The following is a 21,336-nucleotide window of genomic DNA, read 5'->3' on the forward strand; positions in this document are numbered from 1 at the left end:
ATTGTTGCTGCTCTGTTCAATGTGAGCCCTCTGTACAAAAGCTGACTTCTGGCACCTGTGACCTGTTTTTTCTTATTTTGATGCTGTAAAACTGTTGTCCATTATTATTTTATTTATGTAATTATATTACTATACTGTGTTGAATAAAATACTTGTCAAAATAATTATTGTTGTTTGTTTTCTTTTATTCTACACACTGGGGAAACAACATTATTAATAAACATGAACTTTATTAATGAACATAAAAAAACATCAGAAAACAATTAACACTAAACAAGTTAAAACAGACATAAAATACTGAGTTTATGCTGCAGCCACATAGACCTGTTCCACATCCTGGTCAATTATTAATGCTCTGTCCATTGTTACTTGGAAAATATTAAAAGTTAAACACTAACAATAAAACATTTGTAAAAAACCTCATAAAACAACTTTCACTGAAAATACTGAGTGTATGCACATTCCTGTTCATGGTGTTTCCTCCTTTACATTTGAGGATGGAAGCCCAGGAAGTTGGGGATAAACTGGATTAGAGACCTGTGAGCTAGCACTGGCAGCACTCGAAGGGGTACAGGTAACTGTAACTGCAGGGAGAAAATCAGAAGGGACTGTCATGTTGGCTTTGACTGCTGACTTCAAGTTCTTGTTCAGGAACACCAATTGATCCACATGTTCAGGGTTAAGGGAAGCTCTTAGCTTGCTGACGGTCAAACCTGCTGTGCTGAATGTACGTTAAGCTTGGTACTGATGTACCAGGTATAGACAGGTATTTCCTAGCAACTGAAGCAATTGATGGAAACCTTGACCTGTACACAGACCACCACTGAAGAGGGTTTGGTGGCCTTAGAGGCTCTCTGACAAAATCAGCCAACTCTTCCTCAACTGAAGAAACATCACTGCCTTCTGTCAAGTCTACTGTATCACCCATTACATAACTCAAAACTTTTGACATAATGGGTTTTTTTACAGGTGGTTCTGTTACCTCATCTGCCTCAGGTTCCTTCTTGACTTCTGCAGTGTTGCTTGATCTTCTGATTTCTTCTGCTATGTTGGCATGAAGTTCCTTTCTCTGACTTTCGGTCAAAAATTTTAGACTTTTATATCTAGGATCAAGTGCTGAAGCTTTCAGCAGGGAACTATTCAGACCTTCATTAATGATTCCTCCATCTTCTGACAAGAATTTAAATCTTTTCACCAATCCCATACTGATTGTTTTTTTCAACTGCTTAGCTAGTGCTTTGTCTTCCTCTGTGGTCTTAAGGTCCTCCATCATATCTGTCAGCAGAGGGTAAATTGAGGACCCTGTGGGAAGACCTTCCTTCCCAAGAATTTCAGTGGCTTCTGCAAAAGGATGAAGTATTGGGATTATTGTATGCATCGTGTCCCAAAAGACATCATCAATGTCAAATCTTTCTCCACTTTTTACAATGGTAGCGTCTACCAACACTGCATATATGGGCACTCTGAGCTCTACCAGTCGCTGCACCATCTCCAGCAGAGTTCCATCTTGTAGGGCAATCCTGTATAAGGTTCTTTGCAATGATGGGACCCTTCTTTACTTGTTCCTTCTGGGCTTCAGTAGCCATCTGAACTTGCTTTTGTTTTAGGGCACTTGTGGCCAGAACAGAATGGTTGAAGAATGTAACCAACCTTCTCCCTGCCCCAAGGGCTTTTGCAATGGGTGCAAGCTTAAGCCCATCTTGCAGAGCTAACTGAAGGCTGTGGGCAAAACAGCCAGAGTGAGAAATGCCTAACTTTTCTGCTGCCACAAGCATATTTGCAGCATTATCAGTAGTTAAGTGGACAATATTGTTGGTGTTTAGAAATTCAGAACACAGATTGTGAATTTCAGAAGCAATATTTTGACCTGTGTGTCTATCAGAAAAGAGTCTGGTGCCCAGAACATTTGAGTGCATTTTCCATTGCAAGTCAATGTGTTGTTCTGTGATAGTAATGTAACCTTGCATTGCATTACTAGTCCACAAATCAGTGGTCAGTGAAACATGCTGGTCTCTCAGTTCTCCAATCATCTCTGTCTTGGCATCATTGTACAGTTTTGTAAGGTAGTTACCAACAGTATTTCTACAAGGAACTTTGTATGATGGGTTTAACTGGTTTGCAAAATATCTAAATCCTACACCCTCAACAAAACTGAGTGGTCTAAGATCTACAGCACACATAAGAGCCAGGCTCCTGTTTATTCTCTCAGTGCTGTGTACATTCATTTTGGTAGCACAGGGATTCAGCTGCAGGAGTGTTGTTTGTCTCAGTGTAGGTGCAGCAGTAACATTTTTAGAGTCCTGTAAATGCAGGTGAATAATTAATTATATATTTGCTAGCTATACATAAAATAAATATAAAACATATATTTAAAAAAAAAGGGATAATATAATTTTAAACACAGAATATTCCTGCAGGTTCAGAAATGTTAAACAGCCATGTGCTCACTGCTCACCTGTTTGTTGGAAGTTAGGGAAATTCCACTATGCCTGTTACTCATATGATTTCTTAGGTTTGTTGTACCTCCACAAAATGACAGGTTTGCTTTGCAGAGCTGACACTCTGCCTTCTTTCCATCTAGTTTAAAATACTTCTAAACAGCAGACTTTCTGCCTTGATCCTCCATATTTAAAGTCTTTTGGCGCCAAAGTAGCAACTTTAAGAAGGTTTACTGTAATCTTGTACCCACAATGCAATGTTCACAAAAGTTGGATTTCCTTTTCCTCTTTAGCAGACAACTACCAAAAAAAGTTAAATAAAGTGTTATTTATTCAGATTTGACTTCATTTTTCTACAATGGTAAGTTAATATTTATTAATATTAATTAGGCGAATTTCCAAATATTATTGCATTCGAATATTCGCGGAAAAAGATCCATATACGAAGCTTCGATTACTCTTGCCGGCTGTACACACAGAGGTTGTTTTAAGGGGGGGTCTTAAGTTGAAAAGTCCTGGGCCAATAAAAGCCTTAATCTGGCTTTGGTGGACACATGTTTATTCCACTTTATAGTAATATAAAGAGAGAGAGAGAAGGGGAAGTAGATTAATATTATTTTACACAAGTTGAAAATTATTTAAGGTATTTTTATTTTAACATTTGTATATTTAATATCACTGTGATGTAGTATATGATTTGTTCTCTTCCAAAACAATTTAGAAAATAACCCCATAAAAAAAAAAAAAAAATCAGTGATCAAAATGTAAATTTTTACAGTACTTTTCCTCCAAAGTTGCTTTTTATGTATTATATCCTCAATAAGGTCATCATAATCTGCCATTACACGTTCAAATTGTAAATATTTCCCAAGGAATCCCCAAACCTCACCAGTTCCCTCTTCTCGTGCGTAATGTAGGTTCATGCAGTTATTGATTATATTTTGCAAAAACACTATTGTTAAATGTTTTGTTCACAAAGAAAATAAAAGTAGATTTTGCAAATAACTGTGGTGTTCCCTCAGTTTTAAAAGCTTAGAATAAAAAGTTGTTCTTGTCCAAACAGTCACTTGGTTGATGTGCGACCTTTTTTCAAGGAGCAAACTTGAACATAGAATTAAAGTCTCTTCCCCCTCTTCTATTTTATATTTATTTACTTAATGTCATTGCAGCCAGAAGAGGGTAAATTGCATTGAAGACATTTATTGAATGTATAGGTAATCCTTGATTAAATAGAATGAGTTATCATGAGTTTATTTAATATTTCTTTTCAAATCGGTATAAATTTTACTAAGTTTTATATTGTGTGAAATTTCTTTCTTTTGAGAGAAGATGATACAACACACACTATTGAAAAAAATGTATTTATATGATTCAGAATAGCTAATGTTTGGAAAATAAAAATATATGAACAGAAATGGAATATGTTACCTTTTTTCAAGTTCCTATCTTCAGTAATCTGAGTTACTGATGGTATTGTATTCGTATTGTTATAATGACACTTTTGGTTTAGGTTGTTAATTTTAAGCGAAGTGGTTTTGAATTTGTCATTTTTGTGAGAGTTTGTAGGCAGTTAATTAATTATTATCTAGTTTTTCCCATAGTTACATGAATTTATTGGAATTTTTCATTGCTATTTAAAACATTTTCAAAAATGTAATTATTGCTAAGGAGTTTTAATACAATGAAATATATAACAAACCTTTCTAATTTAATTTTTTAAAATTTACTCTGTCTCGGAGATCAATGACTGGAACTTTTTATTCGCTAATCGAGAATACTACATTCACCAACAGACATTTGCTCAGTAATTAGAAATCTAATTCACTGACTAATGCAAGAAACCTGACAAACGATAGAGCTGGAAGTATAATGATTAAAGAATGTTATGTAAATAAGAAGACATACAATAATACTACTGCTACTAATATTTGTGTCGCAATATTTGGAACTGCTCAGAAACTTGGTGACGCTACATAAACCATTTCTTTTTCATATTGAGTATTGCTTAGCTTAGATATCGGAATGCATGTGCAAGCTGGTTAGTTGCAGCTATAGAGGTGCATATTCGTGTGGTTAACCTGGGTCGAGGAATTGTTTGTATCTAATTTCTTTGTTGCATAATTTAAATAACTAATGTTTACTAAACAAATTTACATGTGCAATCACTTAGTTAGTTGGGAATAAAACCTAATCAGATAATATGCTTGAGTATATTGCTAGTAGTTAGAGCTACCAATGTGTGGAATAATCGTGTATGGAAGGAAGCGCATGATAGATGTTGTGTAACAGTGCAATACAAAGGTCATAATTTTCCTGTTTAAACATCTGGATGCTCAGGTTATTTCTAATTGGTTCATTAACTATGTCATTGGTCAACAATCTGCAAGGCGTGAATAACATTTCGAAATTGGATGTTGACTTGGAAAGTTTTTCTTTTTTGAAAACACCTTGCGTAATTGTTTAAGCTATGCTGCATCAAGCAAAACCTTTTTTTTTAATATGGTAAAGATTACAACATGCTGCGGTAATTTTGCTTTCAGTTCTCTTTACATTTTAGCACATGACTAGAGATGTGATCACAAAGACTATGCTGAAATAATGTTATAAGCAAAGGTACAAAAATGCTGGCATGTTTTCTGATGTCAGTTTCATTTATTTTCTGTTATATTTATGTAAATTGTATAATTATATTTTATTGTAAATTGTATAATTATATTTTACTGTAAATTGTATAATTTGTTTGATAAGAAATGAATAAAATGTGATTTATATGCTGCAATATCTGATTGTGAAAAGTTATATAATTTTGGATTAATAAAATGTTTATTTTTAGTAACTTGCAATCGGCTAAAAAGAAGTAGCATAAACCATTGCATAAGCATATTTGTATATGTGCATAAAGTAAAAAAAAAATTTACCAGGGCACAGGCTATAATGCGAGATATAAGATGTGTCCTGGGATGTAGTTTGGTTAATTTTGAATTTCGTCAAAGCTAAGCGAGGGTTATCTGTGCCAGCCATCCCTAATTTAGCAGCATAAGACTAGAGAGAAGGTAGCTAGTCATCACCACCTACTGCTAAATTTTGCGCTATTCTTTTATGAACGAATAGTGAGATTGTTCGTCACCTTAATAACACCTCCACGGCTCAAAGGGGGAGCATGTTTGGTGTGACGGGCATTCAAATTTACGACCTCGGATGGCGAGTCAAGCACCCTAATTACCTGGCCATATGGGCCGCTCTTTGTTTTGGAGGTGATTGCAAAACTAGGACCCATATTACTGTGAGAATATCCCATCTACCAGCCTAAACCTTTGTTCACTACTTTCACTTGTTATACAGGGACCAAATTTTTTACAGTAGGTTTCGGTGATTTGTTGGCGATAAATGTTAACAATAAACGGAACATCACACAATCCACTTGTTTTAAAATTATATATATTTTAAACAAGTCAAATGTAATTACCCCTCTGTATGGATTCCTGTACTTGGTGAAGGGGACCTCCCAGGGAAGTTCTATTCTTTCAGATTACCTCCTCTGGGATCTAAACATCCACCCACGTGTTTGCTATGTGTGGTGACCCAAGAAGGGGAGGAGAGGATCTTGGTGGTTGAGGGGACCAACCCTAGCACACAACTTTGGCCTTAAATTCCTGTAGACGGGCAGCTTTGGAGTGCACACCTTGGGTCAGTTGGCTGATCCACTTGGGCTAGGTTCAACCAAGTACCAGTGTTGGATGTTCTCAACAGGCGCTGTGGACATTGCATCTGATGCTGGTGTTTGGGTACAGTGCTAATGAAACCCTGGCATTGTTGCAGTGTCCTTGTTTGGCATTGTAGTTCACCCCTTGTAGGACTTTGTTGTGAGTGGGGTTAGTGGGCACTGAATTTTTTTTTTTTAAATTATGCATCCACCAAATAAAAACTTAAATAAAATAATGAAAAAAACAGTCCATAGGTAAGTGACCATTTCTTGAAGATTCTAAGCAGCAGTCTTCAACATGAATAACATCTGTACTTCATTTTCTTATACTACATTCTCTTCCAGACAAATCTCCCTTTTTCATTCAGAAGGGACTAGAGGGACTTGCTGGGTCTCCAAAGTCAGTAAAGAAGCTTCGATCTGGTGACATATTGGTGGAAACGGCCACATCTCAACATAGTGAAAAGGCGATTGGGGATATACTTATTGAGGTTACACCTCATGCTACTTTGAATTCATCATGAGGAGTTATTGTTGAGAGGGATTTGTAAAACATCTGAGTCGGAGATTCTCGCTGGTTTCTCCACCCAAGGAATTTCTGTAGTGAGGCATATCTTCACTTGCAAAGATGGAATTACGATGATGACCAATGTTCTTATTCTGACATTTCCGTCACCACATCCACCTTCCACCATCAAGGCAGGTTATCGTAATTGCAGACTACGGCCATATTTTCCATACACTCTCGGGTGTTTTCAGTATCAACGGTTTGATCACTTGACGTGTGCTTCTTGCAGTGGTAAGGACCACAATGCTTATGAGTGTGAAATGGACCCTCATTGCATCAATTGTAATGGCTCTCATCCATTCTACTTTCGTTCTTGCCCTAAATGGTTGGAAGAGAAAGAGGTGCAGTGTTTGAAAACTATTGATAACATTACTTATCTTGAGGCTCAGAAGTTGCTGTCTGCCACTTCATCTTGGATGTATGCTGCTGCACTTTGTTCCACTACTACAGTGGGAGTGCAGACAGATCTCTCTGTGCCTCCAAAAGAATCATTCTCAAACCAAATGAAAAGTCTTTTGTCCTCCATGATTAAAAAGTTAATGAACCAACTTCAACATCCATCTCTGTCCCTTACATATATTCCAACAAATCTTAAGATCCACAACCTTTGCATCCAGGTACAGGCACTACCTAGGATACATCTTTTCCTACCCCAAGATGCAAAACGATCATTCGTTCATGTTTTCAGTCATTGGAGTCATCTTCCAATAGCAAAGTCCTGCCCAATCGATCTCGGGTAGGATCCGTGGAGGTCGAAAGACCTCTCTCGAATGAAGACAGTAAAGAAAAAAGATGTCATAAACAGAAGGGTTATCTGCCCAATTTGCCTACACATAAAGAAAAATAGCCACCTTGATACAATGGAACTGTCGAGGTTTATGTTCTAATCTGGATGACATCAAAGCACTGATTACTTATTACCATCCTGTATATCTTTTCTTACAAGAAACATTTCTGAAACCTGCAGATACAGTCACCTTTTGGCAGTTTCTTTTTTTTGTACAGAAATGATAGGCTGTGTGATGGACAAGTGCATATAAGGGTGGCGCTGTTGTTTGATCAGCATATGCCCACTCTGTCTTTGCAAATTGCCACATCTTTGGAAGCCATAGCCATCTGTATTTCCTTGGGTTGTACCATCACTGTTTGTTCTCTCCACCTGTCTCCTAGAGATACCTATGATCAATGAGACCTTGATGTTCTCATTGAACAGTTGCTGTCTCCCTTTTCAATCCTGGGGGACTTTAATGGACATCATACCCTCTGGGGACTGGTTCTTCTACTTATTTCCATGTACCTAGTCAGTTCTTTACTACTATTGATCTCTCAATTTGCTCCTCTTCATTATTTTCCCATTTATCTTGGAGGTTTGACAATAATTCATGAGGCAGTTATCATTTTCCTATAATCTTAAGAGAGACTGGCCGTGGTTGATGCCACGTGACCCATGTGCCCCGGTGGAAGCTGGATCAAGTAAACTGGTCCTCTTTCACTGCTCATGCAGAACTTGATCCTGCCATCATCTGTAAGCCATTAATAGATGACTGTGTGGCAGCAGTAACTGACTATTATACAAACAGCTGCTCAATGTATTCCTAAAACCTCGACATGTTTTCCATGATATCCTCGTCTGTGGTGGAATCCTACCTGTCACATGGCACTGAAGGTTCAAACATGGGCCTGGGATACTTTTTGTAGGTATCCCAAACTCTTGCACTGCATTTCTTTCCAGTAGGCCTGTGCACATACTTAGTGGGTTAGACATCAAACCCAGAAGGACTCTTGGATTAAGTTCAGAAGTAGCATATTTTCTACCACCAGTTTCAAAGTCATGTGGGACAAGATTCAAATAGTCAGTGGGCAATATAATTCTGTCCCCCTCTTGATCTTGCTCTTTGATGGCCAGGAAATAGCTGATACGCAGAGCATTGCTCTTCAGGTGAAAGCTTTTGCTGGGTATCTAGCACTTCTGCTTCTTCCTTTACCTTCTTAGCCATCAAGACACGGGCACAATGATCATTTTTTTCATTTCAAGCTGATTATTTCTATGATCATAATCATCTCTTTCCAGTTGTGGAACACAAACTGGCCCTTCATTGGTCTGGTGATATATCAGTTGGACCTGATGATATATATTATGAAATTCTGAGCTATCTGTCTCCTGCTTCTCTTGCTATTCTTCTGATTGTTTTTAACTTGATCTGGCAGGAGAATGTTTTCCTGATACCTGGCACCAGGCTATTGTCCTATCTTTCTTTAAGCCTGGGAAGGATGCCAACGTTCCTTCAACTACCATCCAGTTGCTTTGATGAGCTGTCTCTGTAAGACCTTAGAGAGGATGGTTAATGCTCATCTTGTTTGGTTCCTCAAATCAAACAGCCTCCTCTTGCCTATCCAGTGTGAGTTCTGATGACAGCATTCCACCATGGACCACCTGATTCAACTAGAAACGACATTCATAGAAGCTTTTCTCAAATGACAACATCTTGTATCAATATTCTTTGACATTGTGAAGGGTTATGATACAACATTGAGGTATGGCATTCTGCGAGACCTCCATATATATGAGTTATGTGGTCATATGCCCATTTGTATTAAAAATTTTTAATGCGCAGGAGATTCCAAGTTTGTGTGGCTTCGACACTTTCCGGTTTTTTTCTACAGGAACTTGGAGTTGCTCTGAAAAGTATAAAGATTAATGCCATAACTGAACAACTCTCTCTTACTGTTCCAAATGAGCTTCATGTCGACGACTTTCACATCTCGTGCCAGTCGTTGAACATGAAGTATATTGAGTTGCAGCTTCAGACTGCCTTCAATCATTTACTGAAGAGGACCACAGTAATTGGCGTTAACTTTTCTTTCTCTGAAACCATGTGCATGCACTTTTGCCACCAACAGAGTATTCACCCTGATTTTGAACTCTGTCTCAGGGACCACAGGTAGCACAACTTCACCAATACAAAGTTCTTGGGGCTTATCTTTGACACTAAGCTGACCTTTACCACACTTCAAGCAGCTAGAGGTCAAATGCACAACAGCACTAAACATCCTCTGTGTATACTCTTCCACCACTTGGGGATCAATGTTCTATGCTAAAGATATATCGTGCTCTTATCTTATGGAAACATAACTATGGATCTTTGGTCTATGGTTCTGCCAGGACCACTGCCTTAATGATGCTGGACCCCATTCATCATCAAGGACTTCAGCTCTAACACTGGGGCTTCTGCACTTCCCCAGTTCAGAGCTTATACAGTCTCATGAACCTTCTTTGCACCTATGCCATTGGCAACTTTCTTTACTATTTGTTTATAAACTTTGTTTCTTAGCAGGACATCTCACTTTGAGTTGTTTTTTCTTTCCTTGGTGGGCCATACTCTTTCAGAACAGAAAATTTGCCACTGCTACTTTTGGCCTTCATATCCCCTGTGAATTGGGTCTGTCCTTGGATAACATCGTTCTATCCACTGGTCAGCCCATCCCACCATGGCTTTTTACAGTCCCAATATGTGACCTATCTTTAAGTCATCTGAGAAAAGCAGACACCCCTGATTAGAAATACTGTCTGTTATTTGCTGAACATCTTTCAAACCATCTTTCCATTCCTGTTTATAGGATGGTTCAAAATCAGGTGACTCTGTGGGCTCTGCCATGGTTTGTTGCAATTCGGTGGTTGTGTGCAGAATCCCCTTTACAGCATTTATGTTCACTGCTGAACTGTATGCAATTTCTCCTGCCCTGGATCACATAGAAGCTAAGCAGTACTCAAACTGCACTATTTATACTGACTCGCTTAGTTCTCTACTGGCCCTGGAATCGCTTAGTGTTAGTTCACATCCTATTATTGCCAATATTCAAAGCTGATTGGCCCATTTCTCTTTAACATCTACTTCTACTAAGTTTTTCCGGATACTGGGCCATGTTGGTATTTGTGAGAATGAGCTCACTGACACTGCAGCTAAATCTGTCTGCTCTGGCACTATCGCTGCTGTGCCTCTTCCATACATGGACTATAGTCCTGTATTCAGTGCTCGGCTCCATACCAGTTGGCAGTCGACTTAGAGTGAGCAACATGAAAACAAGCTTTTCCAAATGAAACCCTCTGATGGACTTTGGCCGTCATGTTTCCGTAAGGATCAGAAAGAGGAAGTTGTTCTAACTAGACTATTACCACAGTTGATTTGAGAGCTTTAAATACTTCTCTTTTTTTCCATAAATGTCTACATACTTTGGCTTAATTATTTTATAACCCAACTGACAAGACAAGTTGTTCTCTCTATTTCTTTCAACTGTGTAACTCACTTTAAATACTGCCCTACAAACTATGAAATGCTGTGATGTAACAATACTAAGTTAAAGCAAGAATGATAATGGGGTCCGGGCCAGCCAACCCCAACTGCCCAAATTTAATGAACAGAAAGGCAGCATGGCTGTTTTCTTAGAGAGATAAAAGATTTACCCAAAGTCAAAAGGTAACCTGGCAGTTTGTCTCAGCCCATTTTCACAGGCAAAGGCCTTCATGACTATTCAAGCATAAGTCCAAACATGCCCTAGATTATGAGAAGTTACAAGTGACCTTGCTGAAATGATAAGAACTTTTGGAAGAAGTTTTTCACTGGAAGTTCAAAGAAGTCAAATCTGACACTGGAAAAACTGTATTTAAGTTTGGCACGTCTACAGCGATATTTCGTAAGATGGACTGACATGGGCAAATTTGAAAATAGTCTAAAGGGACTGGTAGATTTACTAATACTTTAGCAGTTTATGATTGTGCTTAACTGTTATGTTACTTCCTAAAGGGGGAGACAATCAAAAGACATGGAGGAGATGATCAAATAATCAAACAGTGTATGCAAGACTATGGAGGGATATAAGCCTAAGAAAAAAACAGTTAAAAGTTGAAATCAGGGGATTGCACAGAGAAGCAGGATGCAACAAAAAGTAACGAAGCCAACAGATGAAAGTAAGGTGTTATGCTTGTCATAAAATGTCTCTCATCGTGAGTGAACACAATTCTATCAATGACAAATAATAGCAGAATACTCTGTATAAAGCAGCTGAAGCTAGCTACAAGGATGGTGCAGGCAAAAAATAAGAAGAGAGTGACTGTTACTATAGATGCTGCTGTTAGAAGAAGCAGAATCAAGAAAACATGTCAGATTCATCACAAGAATAAAGTAGCACTTCCATGATTTATTAGTCTACGACTGAGGTTTAGCTTAAGTTAGGAAAAGGATTGGCAGTGCCAGTAGTGATTGGAGTATGTGAAAAACATTGATAGGTGACAACAAATCACAACATACCAATAGATGAAGGCTACGTCAGGGACAGTTAAGTGAAGGTACTTCAAAATACTGGGTGCAACAGTGAGAAGCAGTTTAGTATCTGGTGGCCAGATGACAGGCAAGGTACATTTATATGTAAATTGATGGAACAGTAAGATAGATTCCTGTAGCAAGAATAAAGGTGGACACTCCATACTATGAGCAATTATTTAAAGGCAATAGTTAGGACAAATTTGGTTACTTAAGTTTGTAATATTCGTATGTTGTGTATGTAATTCAATTGTAATTTGGTGTTATATTACGGGAAACTGTATTCCTTTCGTTGCCTTAAGTTAGTATTGTTGCATCATGGTGTCTCATAATTTGTGGAAAATTCTAAGCCTCAGTTGGGCAATGTATATAGGTGACCAAGTGTGTACAGTTTTTAAGTCAGAAATTGTTAAGTTAGTGAAAGTGAAGTTTGACAGTGTGTTTGTTGGCTTAGCTGTAACAGGTAATATTTAATGTAAGCTAAAGGCACAAACATCCATTAGTTACCTTTGGGAGCTTGACAAGCATGTGGGTGCATATAGTTACTATCATTCCATTTTTATATGGCTATTTTTATCAAGAAAATGACTTAATTTTGAAGTGTACTTGAAGTCTTGATCAACTTTTAATCATAGTTTAGTGTTGTATTAATTGTGTCAGAATAGATATACATAACTGTTTCAGTTTAATGCATAACAATTTTAAAAGTTTTATATAGCATGGATGTCATGTTTAGTTATCTTTAGGAATGATATTGTATAGTAAATACATTTACGTAACTGTTTATGAATCGTGTATTATGTAGTTCAATTATTATGAATTAGGAACTGTTTACAATAGTGAAATTATTGTCATGTTGCTAGAACTTTCTGAGTTTCATATTCAATTGAGTATTATTGTATTATGATACCTAATATTCTGTGGAAGGTTCTCTCCTTCTGTTGGTTATAACTATGTGTTAAAAAACTATTCAGTTCTAATTCTAAACTGCATTATTGTGAGTTTAGAGATAGAGTGTACAGTAGTGATTTTTGAAGTGAAATTGTTACATATGTTGTTATAATAATGGAATAGAGAAGAATATTCTATCTTGTCAGTTGTGTTCTAAAGTAACTGGATCAATCTGTGTGAACTTGGATGAAAAGTGACTGCTATTTCATGCCATGGATACAACTATGGTAACTAATAGTGTAACACACATTTATATAAATATTTGATTTGCTTTTAATGTATTACTTTTAAAACAAGTGGATTTTGCTGCTGTTTGTTTACAATTGACATTTATTGCCAACAAGTTGCATCACTTTATGAAGCCAGATTATTTACATAAAAATAGAAAATATGGCTAGGTAACTTGCAACGAATGTTTTTCAGTCGAAGATTTATAGGTTTCACTTTACAGATGAGGATGTTACTTTGAATTGTATTGGTCTGTTCGAAATCTGACATCTAAAAGCTCTAATATTGGAGTTTTTCTGCTTTTAAGAAGAACACCGAGGGTTCCCATTTTTGAAATTATGCTCCCTTTGCAGAGCATCTTAATATTTCTCTAATCATAAGTTTATCACTGCCATACTGCTTTGTTGGATGTTCGGAAAGTGGCATGAACCAATTTTATAAAACTGGATATGTTGCTTGTATCACAGACCACTCCTGTAGTGACAATTCATTACACTAGGATTTAGATATCTTTCAAATAAAGTTCAGTTAATTAATTCCCTATGTAAATATAAGCAACAAATACAAGAAACCAGGTTAACCAAGTTATAAACTGGTTTGGTGCTACTTTATAAAAGTAGGATCTTCACAGTACTGGAAACACACTATACATCCAATTATAGTACTCAATCGTATGTTTGTATTTATAGCAAAGCTAAGAAGGTTATCTGCTGGGATTCTTTATCTTGCACTACTGACTAGAGGGAAGGCAGACACTGAATATCACTTTACTATCCACCATCTATATTAAGGAGTGATTATCACTATTATAATGCACCCATAACTTATAGTGTAGGAATATTTTGTGGTATCACATGGATTAACACCAGTCTCACCACATCCAAAATCCAGATCTTTACCACACGACCAACCCAAGCCCCCAGTGTAGAATAAAACTATAAATTTAAAATGAGAATGAAATGTAGGTGCTCAAGTCCACAGTATCCTTCATCATAACTATCATCTAGTACCAGCAGCCAGTTATGAAAAAATGTTTACTGCTGATGACCCAGAATATGGATAATAAATATTTCAAAACATTTACAGAAATTAATTTGTCGTTTACCTCATCCTAACTTTTGAAGTTGGTGCTTTTGTATTATCTGTACAAACAACTTAATAAAATAATGTTAACATGTGGAAACTTTGAAAAAATCTGAAATTTGCATGCCAAATTCTAATGACCAAAATTAACTACTAGATAAAATCAAACTGAAATATATCCAACCCTTCAAAGTTTTCATGTTCTGTTGTCAAGGTAGACTGAATGATTTGATACATCATATATGTTAAACATGGAATTTCAAGTCATTTGCAGCTATATTCTGATTTTTCCCTATGAATATCTCTTTGAAAATACACTGAAGTAAATCAAACCTAAATGGGAAGCAGGAATATAATATATATGTATCCACTTTTGAAAAGTTCACTGTAATTAATAATTTGAACTCTGTTCAGATGTGATGACATAGATGAAACTGATACTGGTGGTCAGCTATAAAAAGTAAATGCTGGCAAAATATTGGGTGTCTCACAATTACATAACTGTTTAGCATGGAAGAAATCAATTTGAGAACTCTTGTTTTCTGTTTCTAAGGAAGACTAGTTCTCTGCCAGTTTTTGTTGGGTTTTTTTCCAAAAAAATTTGGCATTTCATTCCATGAGCCTCCCCAGTGGCACAGGGGCATTTCTGCAGATTCACACTGTTAAATATCTGGTTTTGATCCCCATAATGAACAGAGGAGAGATAGCTCATTGCTTAGCTTTGTGCTTAATTCCAATGAAACTGTTACATAAAATTGGTGACTCGTTAGAAAGAAATAGTTACATTTCAATAAAACACTTGTCAAACACGTTTTCAGTTGAATTTAAGAGATGAAAAATGATTGGAAAATACAAAAGATATATGAAAAAACAGTTTTGTCTGAACACAAAAAATATGATGATTCAATTCACATAAAGAAACCCTTGAGCGATTTCCCGCAATTGAATATTTATAAAAAGTAGAAAAGTTTTGGTGGTAGACTACATTTGTTACTGCATTCAAGTCTTGTAATTTTTCAGTAAGTATACATCTTGTGCTTTATTAAAGTAATGCAAAATTTTTGCAAAACTATACTTATGGACAGGAATGCAATATCAAAAGTTTGTTTTAATGTGAGAGTCAGTTACTGTGGATGCGAGACATTGTCCTGGATGTATAATTTGTTAAGTAATACGTGATCCTCAGTTTTAGGTGTGAAATTTCACGTTATGCTTATACATAAACAGTGGTACCACATTCAAAGGAAAGCTAAAGTAAATTCCTTATTCATATTCTCCGTTGCTTTCTCTCAAAGGGTTCTCAAAATTCTAAATTATGCATGTTTAATTTTAAGAGAAACTTTGGCTTGAGTAACAGATACTTCATAAAGTGTACATGATATTTTAGATGCAATATATTGGTAACTTCCATAACAGTTATTGAAAATGTGTGGAAATTAAGTATATTCAGTATATAAATAATAAGTAACTTGTATTTGCTTGTATTGTTAAGTGTTAAAGACCTAGTTTTGTAGTTAGCATTAACGAACATTGTCGACTAAATGTATTTGGATATAGATCCGAGTTTAATATATCCTAATATCTAAGCTGCATAAATGTCTTTATGTTGTGTGGATTACAACTATAAAGACCGCTAACAGTTGAAGGCCTGAGTAATTAATTTAAAAAATCTTATCACTAAAAGTTTATAGTTTGATAATTACAGTGAACTGTAAAAAATATGATTCTTGCATCCATATTTATTTCAGGCTCTAACTTTGAATATTGCATAATCTGTTGCTGTTTAATTTTGGTTAGTTTTTATATACATAAATATACTTCTACCATCTTACTAGAAGCTCATTTATTTTATTTGCTTAGGTTCAAAAACTTCAATGACTCTTTCAAAAAGATTAATTTGGGATTTTATCTTTCACCCAAAAACCTTTTCAGGCTAATAATTTCAGCTTCAGTGTATCCTTTAAACCTGTCTAAAAATCAGTAAAAAATTACATAAAATGGAATAACCTCCAGAATGTTCTATCAGAAACCTTCTTCAGAAGGTAATGTGAGTCGGAGAAGATGTACGAACTTGTTGAAATTAAGTTGTTCAATGAAGTTTAAATCCACACTAATGGAACAATACTAACTTTAAGGGAAAATAGTGTGAATTTAAACTTTATTGTTAATTACACAGTATTATGTATTTATTTTCTTAACAGGTTCCTCTAATTTTAAGAAACAAGTTTCAACAGTTCGTGCATCCTCTTCCTCACATTCTTAAGACAACATGAAACTGAAGAATACTAGCATAGGTGTTTTAATTAAACTAGTTTCTTTAATTTCAAAATGTCTGGTAGCTCACCTCTATTTACTTCATAGAAACTCTGAATTAGAAGCAAGAAACAAACAAAAAATGATCTCTTTATGAAAATCTTGAATTTAATATTAAACTTCTTCATACTTACAATTAACCATTTTATTAGCAATGATTTTTACATTATATTTAGTTAATCAAAGCTCAGGAAATCCTCTTGCTGGTTCATTGAAATTACCTTTTATTGAAAATACATGAATTAGTAGACATTTACTCAAGTATAATATTTGTGTATTTAAAGATGATGATCAGGGATATGGATACATTATTAAAAGTACTTTGAGTTATTATGCATATAAAAATTTGTTTAATTTAATGTTTAGGGATTAAAACTCATTTTGTAAGACGTCATGATGAGAAAGCATTTGTTGCTAGACGCTGTGAAATGATTCCAATAGAATGGGTGACTAGAAGAATTGCAACTGGATCATTTTTAAAGAGGAATGTTGGAGTTCCAGAGGGATATCGTTTCTTTCCTCCAAAACTTGAGACTTTCTATAAGGTGAGAAGTATATTTCAGTATATTTGATGTGATGATAGTCTAATAGAATTAACAAAATTACAAAAAGCTGGTATTGAACTTTACTTCATATTTGGATCTCACAAATATAATATTGTATTTTATAACAACTGAACCAGTAATTTCACTGCTAAATTTCTTTTTTTGTCTTCCTTTTCTAAAGAAAATGCTACTGATATTTTTACCGAATATTTTCAAATTACATTTGCACGAACAAAAGAAGAAATATGAGTACTAAAATACTGTTGTGATTTCTGATAAATTTTAACAGTTGAAAGATGAATTTTGTGTGATCAACCAAGATTGGCTCTTTTTTGTTGACCAGACTAATCTTGTTTGTATTATGTATAATACATCTAATCAAAATCACCATGGGTGTGAAAAAAGACATGGTCAAGAAAGGATTAAGCTGAGACTTAAAGGAATGAAATCAAAGTTGGCAGGTAAACTGGTAGCTATACTTACAGCATTGATGATAATTTTACAGTAAATATTCATTTATTAGTTAGCTAGGCCTTTTTTGTTGTTGTTCATCTAGGGATATGATGGTGGGTAAAAACAAAATAGCTGCCGAACGAATTATTCTCTGTAAAGTTCTTATCAATGCTATAAGTGTAATTACCAGGTTGGCTGCTAATGTTGATTCCACTCTTTAAGTCACACACTCAATCTTTCCTTTGGCCACACTTTTTTTTTTCACACCTAAGGTGTTTTTGATTAGATAATATGGCCTTTTGTCAATACACCAACAAAATGCAACAAGTAAAATGTGACTCTTAGTAGTAACCAACATTTGCATTAGGATAAAAACTATATTATTTGGAACAGATCTATATTTTACAGAACCAACCAGATTCTTTAAAATAAATGGTGGTAATTTCCCTTTCTAGAACATACAATGTTCTAATGCTGTAAAATCTAGAATAAGTTTCTTGTAATCATCCATATCAAGCATCATTATTTAAGCTAATGTCATGTGTGACAGATTTACTATTATATATTTATTTTAATATCGATTTTCGTTTCAGTTAAATGTATATTTAGAAATACGTGTGACATGTACTGTTAAATTTCTATTGGGGAATTTCCACCTTTTCACTAAAATTGCAGAAGATTCTCAAAAATCAACAATGTATATGTGTATGTGAATACCAGTATTAATGTGCAAGCTGAAATTTCTGGAATCACTCCTAATGCTTATAAAAGATATCCAGCACAACTTGCCAAGAGACATAATATACTATTGGTTTGCTACAGTTGGAATATTATAAACCTCTGAAACTATAACTGTGATTAGCAATTATTAATAGGAAACTTCAGATATTGACCAGAAACAGTTACGGATTTCGAACATTAGAAACTATTAAATGTCAAATAAACGTTGGGCATTAGTTATTTCATGAAGATATTATGTAACTTTAGCTGTGAATTGTGTGATCATCGAAGAGATAGCTAACTTTCCATTTTGTGAATTGTGCCAATAGCAACTTGAAATTAATTCACTCATCATGAACCCTCGATAGTATATCAAGGAAGTTCCAGCTCAGATAGAAGGTTCAATATTGTTTGTAAAACTTTTGTATATAAAACATTATTTGTAATAACCATTATTATAAATTATTTTTTGTATTAAGAAAGAAAACTGTGTATCAATCATTTTGGCAGATATCACATACTGGATACATATTGATATTTATTTAACTTCTAAATTTAAATTACATTTAACTTGGTTTCAGACCATTTAGTGTAACACTTGATGCTAAATGCTCTTTTAATTTTGATAATTTTGTAAAATTTAGGAAATTTGTGCTTAAATATGGCAATGAATAATAACTGTTCAACTGTAAGATTCTTTTAAAAACTTGTGCTAGAAACTGCTAATCCAGTTTGTGGGGAGTAACAAATACTTGCGTATCTGCACGTCCTTTTATCCTATAGTTTTGCTGCTCTAAATCAGCCGTATTTAATCCAAATAAAAATGGTACACTTTTATTCTTAGGTGAGGCAGCAGTAAAAATGTCTTGCAAATCTCACAAAGTGCACTAGCACTCTGTGGAGGAAAGCAATGAAAAAAAAGTTCCAACACTGTTGCAGTACTACATAAACTCAATTGAAGTTTCTACTAATATGAAAAGACATTTATAAGTTATTTATATCCACTTCCTACTTTGGCATGCAACCAATCAACATTAGCCCATAAGACACTTCTTTGAAATACTGTAGAAGGACATTAAGAGCTGGGTATTGAAAGCAGGTAACAGAAATCATCCCTACCACCACCACGTTGGGCACTACCTCTTCATACAAAGTCATCCTGACCATCGTACAGTGTATATCATGTTTTAAATATACATAGTGAGTTCTTAAAGCTTATACAAAATATTTGGTGTGGTAATAATTACTGTAGTGATATGTAATAAATAAATTGTAAGGTAGTATTTTTGTGTTATTTATTATAGCTTCCACTCTCACTGGAACTGTTTTTATTTTTCAAGGATTGGCTTGAATATTTTTCATTTAATTATATTTTATCTATACCTTGTGACAGTCATGTTTACCAACTATATTAATATATTATATAAAGTCTAAAGTAAATTATTTTTTATGAAGAGTTAATTTTTTTTGATAAAGTAATATTACAAAAGAAATTGTAGGGAGAAACCCATAGTATTGTATTAATCGTATTTTCAGGTTGTGATATATGAATATCCCACGAGTTCCTATCTTACAATTACTCTGAATTCAGAAGCCAGAGGACTGAGCGAGTGCTTGTAAATTTAGCCTTTAAAGTTCCAACTTCTTTATTTTCCTCCCATGGTGAAATTTGAGTCACCTTTATTTCCATTTCAGGGTAACAAAATGTATTATCACGCTTAATTTGTAAAACCCAACATAAGCCAATCCAATCGCAGAGACACTACACTCTTATCCATGTTATTTCTATGCAGCATGCTCTATCCGATTTCTTCACCTACAGTATGTCAATAACCGTTTCATGTATTGGTATTCTTGAAAGTTTGTAGTAAAAAAAAGTGGGTCCATTGGTTGCTTATGGAAGAGGGCCTAATGATGAATGAGAAAGGTGTCATTTATTGGCATATGGGGTGTTGTATTATATATTTCTTGGATTGTTTGTAATCCATTCACACATAGGGAAGTAATCGTGTATTATGTAAGATATGCATCATAAACCGGCATCGTTTTAAATTACTGACTCTGATTGATTTACAGATATAACTGCATTTTAAGCACACAATTAAATCAAATTTGTTCATTACTGCCCATATTAGTGTTGTGCATTTGTTCAGAATGTTTCTAGCAAATTGGTTAGGTCTTTGGGAATACACACACACTGTTTGTATTTATTGTTGTAATAAATTTTTTTTTTCCCTAGTCACATTATTTCATTTAATATTAGAACTTGGATTGTAAGAAATTTAACATTATTTCATGATTGGTATCTTGACTGAATCCTCAGTTATTAAACTGATTTATCCAATAGCTTTAAGGTTTACTCAGTTTTTCCTTAATATACCACACCATATTGTTTTTGATAATTTTTATATAAAACAGCTTAGGATTTAAAAAAGTAACTTAATCCTAAATTGTCATATCTGAATATGTATATCATACTAAGTGAAGAATAGTTTGAAAATGTCTTTTAAAAACATCCAAAACAAGTTGAAATAAGAGGAATAATTGAAAGTAATCAATTAATAGATTAGAAAATTCCTCCATATCTGCCTAGTTTTTGTTAGTAGTGACAAGTTTAATTCTAGGCCATTCTTGATAGAATGCCTGATATGCTAACCACCCATTTATAGTTTCTTTTATTATAACTTAAATAATTAGAATGCTCTCAAGATGAGAGTAGGGTTTTGCTGACATTTGTGCTTTGTGTAGACTGAATGAGTGTGTTATCAGTTAAGTTGATGTGAAAAGTTCTTTCATCTTCTTGTGAGTGGTTCATATCTTATTATGTTTATTATTATTATTTATCATATCTTTTTCTGGCATGATGAGCTGTTGCAGTTAGATCAGCATAACAGTCTTGTATGTCTATTATACACCTGAATTCTAAAATTTTTCATCATATTTCCAATGTATTCAAGTCTACATTCACAAAGGATGTTGCAAATGGTTTTTGTGCTCCCCATTGGGTCCTTAGTTG

At 34.8% G+C, this 21,336-nt stretch overlaps 1 protein-coding gene across 8 annotated transcripts in view; it reads left to right on the forward strand.

Annotated features, from left to right (window-relative positions):
• Paics (PAICS bifunctional enzyme) overlaps window positions 1-21,336 on the forward strand; it is a 63,837-nt gene that overhangs the window by 3,484 nt on the left and 39,017 nt on the right. For all 8 annotated transcript variants that reach the window (XR_013028217.1, XR_013028216.1, XM_076501135.1 and 5 more), the window contains exon 3: window positions 16,969-17,147. Coding sequence is in view for 6 of the 8 variants with exons in the window: in XM_076501130.1 (XP_076357245.1) it covers window positions 16,969-17,147 (179 nt within the window). In the remaining 2 variants the exon portion in view is untranslated. The remainder of the gene's footprint in view (window positions 1-16,968; window positions 17,148-21,336) is intronic.

This window comes from Tachypleus tridentatus, chromosome 5, assembly GCF_004210375.1.
Source record: "Tachypleus tridentatus isolate NWPU-2018 chromosome 5, ASM421037v1, whole genome shotgun sequence".
Classification (NCBI taxonomy): domain Eukaryota; kingdom Metazoa; phylum Arthropoda; class Merostomata; order Xiphosura; family Limulidae; genus Tachypleus; species Tachypleus tridentatus.